At 46.8% G+C, this 7,940-nt stretch overlaps 1 protein-coding gene across 1 annotated transcript; it reads left to right on the forward strand.

The window, feature by feature from the left end:
- Positions 1 to 274: 274 nt before the first annotated feature.
- Positions 275 to 7,510, forward strand: LOC115860591 (boLa class II histocompatibility antigen, DQB*0101 beta chain-like). The gene is made up of 5 exons (XM_030870453.3): positions 275 to 398; positions 1,824 to 2,093; positions 5,229 to 5,510; positions 6,018 to 6,128; positions 7,140 to 7,510. The coding sequence occupies exons 1-5, from the start codon at positions 290 to 292 to the stop codon at positions 7,145 to 7,147; spliced, it is 780 nt and encodes a 259-aa protein (XP_030726313.1). The 5' UTR covers positions 275 to 289; the 3' UTR covers positions 7,148 to 7,510.
- Positions 7,511 to 7,940: the final 430 nt, after the last annotated feature.

Consider the following 7,940-nt stretch of genomic DNA (forward strand, 5'->3'; position numbering starts at 1 on the left):
ATCTTCAGATCATTCAAAACTGCAAGGACTCTTCACCCGAAATGTTCATCCAGTGTAACTTGATGAAGACAGAGTGCCAGGCATTAGATTGAGAACCTTCAAAACAAATGTCTGCCCAGAGATACATGAGGTACTTCAGCTCCAGTGCTGATTGGTTCCTTTCCTTGGGACTCTCCAATCCTGCCATACATGGAAGCTTTCATAGGCTTTTATTCTCTAAAGTAGGCACACCAGATCCACTGGATGTGAGCTGTGTTCACTACCATTACTTCTTCCTTTGTTCTCAATTATGTCTGGGACGGTGGCTCTGCAGATCCCCAGAGGCCTTTGGACAACAGCTGTGATGGTGATGCTGACGGTGCTGAGCACTCCAGAGGCTGAGGGCAGAGACTCTCCACGTAAGTGCAGGGCAGCTGCTCCCAGAGCCACCACTCTGGGGACCAGGCTCTGAGGGACACTTGGCCTGGGGTGAGATCTCAGAATATTTCCTCTCTTCGGGGATGCGAGCTATGTTACATTCTCATTTCCACCTTCTAATGACAAAGTGAGGACAGTCCCCCTCCCACAGGCTTAAGCCTGGGGACATTATAACAGGGAGGAGGAGACAGAGTGTGTATCTACTACAAGTGCTGGGACAAAGTGAGCATGGGTAGTTTGTTTTAAAGAATTTCTCCAAAGACACAGCAGGACTTGTCATTTCAGGATCCCCCAAGACCTTGTCTGGACTTAATACTATGGGATCCTGGGCTGGGGAAATGTAGGGCAGCAGTGGTCTCTGTAGTCTCAGAATTTGAGGAAAAGGACTCTACATTCCTGACTCTTGAGTGGAGGGTTCCTGGAAGCAAACTCCTGGTATTTGAGTGGAGCTGACTGGGTGGCCACCGACAGAATCTTAACCTCAAGTTTCACTGATTTATGGTCAAATAGTGACTTGAGTGGTATTCAGAGACTTGAGGATGGATGGGATTTAGGAGAAAGGAGAACGTAAGAAGATAAATATGTATATTGAGAAAGCATTCATTTCAGACACAGGATTAGTATCTTCAAATAAATTCTCTGTCGATCTTCCTAACACCCCTATGTGTAGATATAACGACTTTTTACACAATTATACTTAAGATACAGATACTCCGTTAAGTAACCCACCCAAGCTGGTAACTGTCTCAGTTTAATTGGAATCCAATTTATCTATTTTGAAAGTCTGTGCACTTTCCGTGAATAAACCATCGTTTTTCGGACTAGGGCCGTGTCGGTCCCTTCTAACTACAAAGGAGTCGGGTCGGGGTGGCAGAAACGCAGAGGAAACCCACGCATGGGAAGGAAGGCACTTTGCCAGGGACCCAGAGAATGTGCCTGTCAGGACGAGGACAGGCTCCATTCTACAGCTCCTTTGTGATTCCCTTGAAGTCTTGTGCTTATGTAGACACTTGTTTGTCTCTGAGGTTCCCAGGATTTCGAGGGAAAATGACATTTCATGTGAGAACGTCCTGATCCCTCTAAGTACAGAGATGGATGTAAAACCAACCCGATAGCTCTGTTTACTCGGTTCTCAGGCTCAGGCAGGGATCACAGGTCCCAGGGCTCCCCTCGGAGACAGGCCTCCTCGCACGAAGGTCATTCTGGAAGCCCTCAGACGGGGCGGGAGGCCTTGGAAGAGCCGCCCGGAGGCTCCGGTTCGCAGCGGGAGGCGCAGGGCTGGGCTGGGCCGGGAACCCGGGGTTGAGCGGCGGGTTTCAGGTTTTTCCGACCCAGCTGGCCACGGGCCGACATCGCCCCGCCTGCCGAGCGGCTGCCGCCTGGCTGAGCGGCGGTGTCTCCCGCAGAGGATTTCTTGTTCCGTCATATGTTCATGTGTTACTTCACCAACGGCACGGAGCGGGTGCGGGTCATGAACAGATACATCTATAACCGGGAGGAGTTCGTGCGCTTCGACAGCGACGTGGGCGAGTACCGGGCGGTGACCGAGCTGGGCCGGCCGGACGCCGAGTACTGGAACAGCCAGGAGGACATCCTGGAGGAGGAACGGGCCGCGCTGGACACGGTGTGCAGACACAACTACAGGATTGATGAGACCTTAGCGGTGCAGCGGCGAGGTGAGCGCAGGCCGCCCTCCGCGGGGCCCACCCTCCCCTGCCGAGACTCCGCGCAGGGGTGAGGGGGCGGGGCCGCTGGGGTGGGATCCTCAGGCCCGCGGAGGGGACAGCGAGCCCTGGCGTCTCGCGCAGAGGGCCGGGGACCGAGGGCACAGCAGGGAGACGGAGGTTGGTAGCCCTGGAAAATTCCCCGCAGAGGCGAGTCCAGGACTGCTCAGTATGGCCCCAGCTCTCGAGAGCCTCGTCCTGCGCAGTTCTTTCCACTAATTCTGCACGTTCCCGCCTCGTGCCTTTGGCTTCTTGGCTTCCCGAAGCTCAGGAGCTCAGCCTGGTGGAGTTAGGGCTGTTCCACGGCTGCTCTCAGGGCACCTTACACACGTGGTGATATATTACAGCCATGAAAGAATACATTTTCACGTTTTGGTTTCAAATCATTATTCATCTTAATCCTGGTTTCTTAAATAGATGTCACTGTATCACTTGTCCCGGCCCTCTTTCTGGCAAGGGACTGTCTTAATTATCCCTGTGTGTCTAGTACCTGACACATTGGCAGGTAGTATGAGCTCCATAAACCTTGCTTAAATTAATGAATAAATGTTCTCTGTTGCCCAGCTGCTTAGGCTCAAGAGAAAGCATAAAGGTAAATAGGATCTTAAAAACTGACCATATTAATTATTCTTTACGATTTTGCGTAATGCTTTAAAGTAAACTCTTATTGACTTGGATCTTAACAATTTAGAATTCGTGGATGCAAAGCCTGAGGAAAAAAAGTGTTTAGTAACAATAGAAACAGTACTTGAGTGTTGTTGTAAGGCAACGTTTTAATTTCTTAGAAAAGCTCAACAAATGGCTGATATCAGAGCTGAAGTTTTGGGGTAAATAAGTTGATGCCATTTAATTACTGAATAAAAATTGTTTCAGGTTCCATTGGCCTGCCTATCCTCTCTCTCCCTGCCAGCTCCCCCAACATCCACTGCAGGGGTAGACATTCTGAAAGTTAATTATACCAGTTTCATGAGCACCTATTGCTAGGCAATTGTCTTACCAAACACTACCTATACTATGCCACTTAATTTCCTTGGTGTTAGCAATCAGCATCACCACTTTATATATGCTAATATTGGTACATAATAAACAGTTTAAGTAATTACACACAGTTATTCACTGTCTTGAAGCCTCCCCCAAATACACAATAGGCATCATGTTCTTTACTACATGTATATAGAGTCTAATGGAAGCAAAGCCTCGTTTAAGCCAGTTATGACCAGAAGCAGCAATGAGTCTGTTCCTGCTTATTTTCAATGTTAGTGGGACAAAATGATACATTCAAGGGATTGAAAACTCACTGATTAATCCCTAGTCTGACCCTGGTGTTCTCTGTGTATGTTCACATAACTTTTAGCTTACTTTACCCTATCTTGCCTTCTCCTTCATCCTGATGCCACCAAGTACATACTTATATTTTTGCTATTTCAGTTCTTTTTCATAAAAATTATTCTAAAATTTCTCTCTTGAACTTGTGACCTCCATTTTTTACTCCCAATCTGTTTAAGACGAACAGATTTTATAAGTTCACCTAGCTGACCATGACTTTAGTCAGAGCCCAGGAAGAAGAACCTGATCAAGAGTTAAAGTCCAAACTGAAAACATGATTCTTTCCAGATGATGGCTCACGAGTACCATGTTATTGGGGTGACGAGACTGCCTGCCGATCTCAGCAAGTCCCAGTTATATTGTATGTTCATGTGACATGCTCACTAACCCGGGCCAACTTCTGCAAGAGTCTCAGAATATTTTCTATAGAGAACATACATGATAATTATGTCTGATTTCAGAGCAAGGCAATTAATAGCAAAGGGATGGCAGCTCACTTGAATGTTAAAAGAAAATTAGGGGAAAAAAGTAAATGAGAGTACATAATGTATTATCAAATAGCTAAAACACTACATGAAATATTTACTATAGTTTTGCACTAAGGGAATGAGGGAGATGCAATAAAATGGCTGCAGAGATAAAGGATAATACGTGTAAAACAGGTTGGGAGGTGTGTCATATTTGACCATGAGTAGCAATCTGAGAAGATAAAGGAATCGAGGCATGGGCAAACATGATGTTTTATCAGTGTTACTTGTTTTCACGGTTTCCTTTCTTTTCCTTCAAAAATTACAAACTTTTGACATAACACTTGTGGTTCTTTTTTGTTTTTATTTTTGTTTTGTCTTTGTTACTAGATTGCAAGTTCTGTAAAGGCAGGGGCCACAGTTTGTTGTTTATCTTTGGGTCCCCAGTGCTTGTCAAATTTATATTTGTTGAATGAATGAATGAATGAATCAAATAAAGTATATGTGGCATAAATGAACTCGAGATGGAAGTGTAGGTATTTAATTATATAAGTTTTTGTGGGGAGTTCGCCACAGAATGGCATTTGAGCTAAGATGAGGCTAAAAACTGAGAGGGATGCTTTGTTGACTGGTAAGAAGTGCTCTCGCTCTCGAATTCTGTATTACAGGGCTGAGGGTTATAGATGTAGCCTGTTTGAAAAGCACTGCTTTGTAGGAAGGATGTGATGGTCACTGTTGTCCCATTTTACTGGACATAGAAATGTCTGTACTTTCTTAATTCTCAGTCCATGGGGCCATGACTACTGTTGATCATCTCATGGCCAGCAGGTGGGAGTCAAAGTTGCTGGATTTTCTCTACTGTGGGGAGCACAGAACCTAACAGAAAACAGTGTCACTGACCTAGCACAAGTCACTAGAGCTTATCCTCATGGTCACTTCTAGATGGGAGAGCGAGGGGGAACAAGTCCAGGTTTATCATTTTATTTAAAAAATGTTATAAATAGTGGCTTGTATAATATAGCAATTTATAATTTTAAAGTGCTTCATTTTTATCAATTAGTGTCAACAGAGTAACTCCCATAGAATGATTAAAACTGTCTCTTGAGACTCTGAAAAGTAAACTGACTAATGTTTTTATTCAAGCTAATAAAGTGGTCCAGGTTAGATCCAAATCCAAGATTTGGAATAAAAGGATCTTTCCACCCTGGTACCAGGGAAGGACTCTTCCCAGTGCGGAGACTTGCTGTGTGGTCTCACATCTCACTGTGTCTTTTCCTGTCTGTTATTTCCTCAGTGGAACCTACAGTGACCATCTCCCCATCCAGGACAGAGGCTCTAAACCACCACAACCTGCTGGTCTGCTCGGTGACAGATTTCTATCCAGGCCAGATCAAAGTTCGGTGGTTCCGGAATGACCAGGAGGAGACAGCTGGCGTTGTGTCCACCCCTCTTATTAGAAATGGGGACTGGACCTTCCAGATGCTTGTGATGCTGGAAATGACTCCCCAGCAAGGAGATGTCTACACCTGCCATGTGGAGCACCCCAGCCTCCAGAGTCCCATCATGGTGGAGTGGTGTAAGGGGCACTTGGTTTCCTTTCACCGTGGGGCCCACGGGACAGGGGCAGATAGAGCTTCCTTGGTCCATCCCATCTCATCCCTTGTCCCCAGAATCCCTACTGAGCTGGAAATGCCAGGACACAAGAGTGCCTCTTGCCTCATATTAAGGGCATCAGAAGAATCCTGATCTCATTGTCTTTCCAGATACAGGGAGCTCACTCTACACACCAGGGCCCCAGAGCCCAGCCCTGGTAGCTCTGAAGGATTGACTGGTGACCAGAGTCTTAGGGCGTAGGGTTATGGATGTGTCCCTGAGGAGCAGGGATCCACTTTCCCCTTCTCCCACCCGTCCACTCTGTCCAAGGATCTGTTGGCGGGTCCCTCCCCTAGGGGTAGTCAGAATGGAGAACTAGGTTCCCCTGGCACCTCCACCTCCTGTATCTCAGACTAGACTTTAGGCTTCTCAAAGGGACACCCCGCTTTGGTGTGGGGACAAACCCTGACACTCAGGCTCTGATCCCTAGGGGCACAGTCTGGATCTGCCCAGAGCAAGATGCTGAGTGGTGTTGGGGGCTTTGTGCTGGGGCTGATCTTCCTCGGGCTGGGTCTCATCATCCGTCACAGGAGCCAGAAGGGTAAGTAACTCTGGGGAAAAGGGGAAGACGGGCTGTGACTGAGACCTTCTGTTCAGGGAGGCCTGTGCCTCTAGATGTAGCTCTTTCCTCCTGACCCTGAAAGGAAGGAGACTAGGCTGGTGGTGGGCGGAAATGGAACGACCTAGGGAGACATTGGAGTCTGATTTTACTGGTTGAAAAGTAGCCCTTTCACAGAGGTGACAGGTGGGATTTATTCTAGGGCTTCCTTCTAGTGGCAGTTCCATTCATTTGGCGAGATTTTATTTTAGGGCAGTTAAGGCCTTGTGGGTAGAGAGGATGGGTAGGGAAGAAATATATTTCAAATTAAGTTGCTTATCTCATTTCCCTTTGGGGTGGGCGAGACACTTGCTGTTTGTGTCATGAGACCTTTTGTGGGACCTCCTGGGCCTCCACCTGCAGGTACTGTTTTTGCTCTGTTTCACTGGGGGTTATGGGGACAGGTAAAAGAGGGAAGGGTGTGAGGTGAGTATACCTGGGCACAATGGTCTCATCCGTGGCCTATTTTCTGCTATGGGATCAAGAGTTAGGGGAGAAGTTCACCCAGTTTCTGTAGGAAGCTCCTGAGGTTGTTCTCCAGAATCAGGCCATAACTTTAGTGGCCTCTTTCTCTGAAACTTGGAGCCAGAACTGTGGTGTTAGATGATACCCACTTTGTGCCACATGTTGGTGACTACTGCCTGTGGGCATTTATAGTGACTGAAAGAGGCTATGCGTGGTGGAAAGAAGGTGAGTTATTATCTAATTTATTAAAAGTTTGACGTCTTCATGTCCCCCAGAAGGCTAACAGCTGCTCCCCAGCCTTCCACACATCTTTGTCAGGCTGAAGTGTTGTGCCCTCTTCAGCTGATTCACCTCTACACAGATGTTAGGGGAGGTGATGGTGACATGCCCCGGACCTCAGCTTTCTCTGTCAGATGCTGCAGGCCGAGAAGAGGTGAGGGGGCACGTCCCTCAGGCTGCCATGTGCTGATCACTCTCTCTCTTCTCCAGGGCACTGACTCCTGAGGACGCTTTGACGGGGATTGGTTTTTGTTCTTCTGTAATAGCTGCCTGTTCTTGCCCAGAATTCCCAGTTGCCTGTCAGCCTGTTCCTCTGAGATCAGGTTCCTCCATTAACTCTAACACAGTCACCAGGTTACCCCTTGCCCTGCTCCAAGAATTTGACTGTGATGCTGCTTCCTGCACTGACCCCGGAGCCTCTGCCGGTGTACTGCCAACAGCGTCTACTGGACATCTACTCAGACCCCAAGGGATTTTTCTGTTTGCTTTCTCCCTCTGCAGACTGCTCAAGAGAAGCACATTGTAACCGTTACCTGGCTATAGGGTATATCGTAATTAAACATGAATATGAGTTATCTATACCCTGAGCCTTCTTTTTTATTAAGTTTATGCTAATCATATATTTTTTTAATATTTATTAAGACTCGCGCCGGGTTTCAGTTGTGGCACATGGGATCTTCGTTGCTGCATGCGGGATCTTTAGTTGCGGCATGCGGGATCTAGCTTCCTGACCAGGGATTGAACCCGAGCCCCCTGCATTGGGAGCATGGAGTCTTAACCACTGGACCACTGGACCATAGGGAAGTCCCTATGCTAATCATATATTTTTTATTGAGGTATAATTGATATACAACATTATATTAGTTTTGGCTGTACAGTATGATGATTCAGTATTTGTATATATTTTTGCAAAATGATCACTACAATAAGTCTCGTTAACATCATCACTATAGATTGTTACAATTTTTTTCTTGTGATGAGAACTTTTTAGATCTACTCTTCCAATGACCA

Source organism: Globicephala melas, chromosome 11 (genome assembly GCF_963455315.2).
Source record: "Globicephala melas chromosome 11, mGloMel1.2, whole genome shotgun sequence".
NCBI lineage: Eukaryota > Metazoa > Chordata > Mammalia > Artiodactyla > Delphinidae > Globicephala > Globicephala melas.

What these genes read in the sequence shown, in the direction of transcription:
- LOC115860591 (XM_030870453.3), top strand. Translation starts at nt 290, where the DNA reads ATGTCTGGGACGGTGGCTCTGCAGATCCCCAGAGGCCTTTGGACAACA. An exon ending in TGAGGGCAGAGACTCTCCAC is followed by an intron (nt 399 to 1,823) that starts GTAAGTGCAGGG and finishes TGTCTCCCGCAG; the next exon opens with AGGATTTCTTGTTCCGTCAT. An exon ending in CTTAGCGGTGCAGCGGCGAG is followed by an intron (nt 2,094 to 5,228) that starts GTGAGCGCAGGC and finishes TTATTTCCTCAG; the next exon opens with TGGAACCTACAGTGACCATC.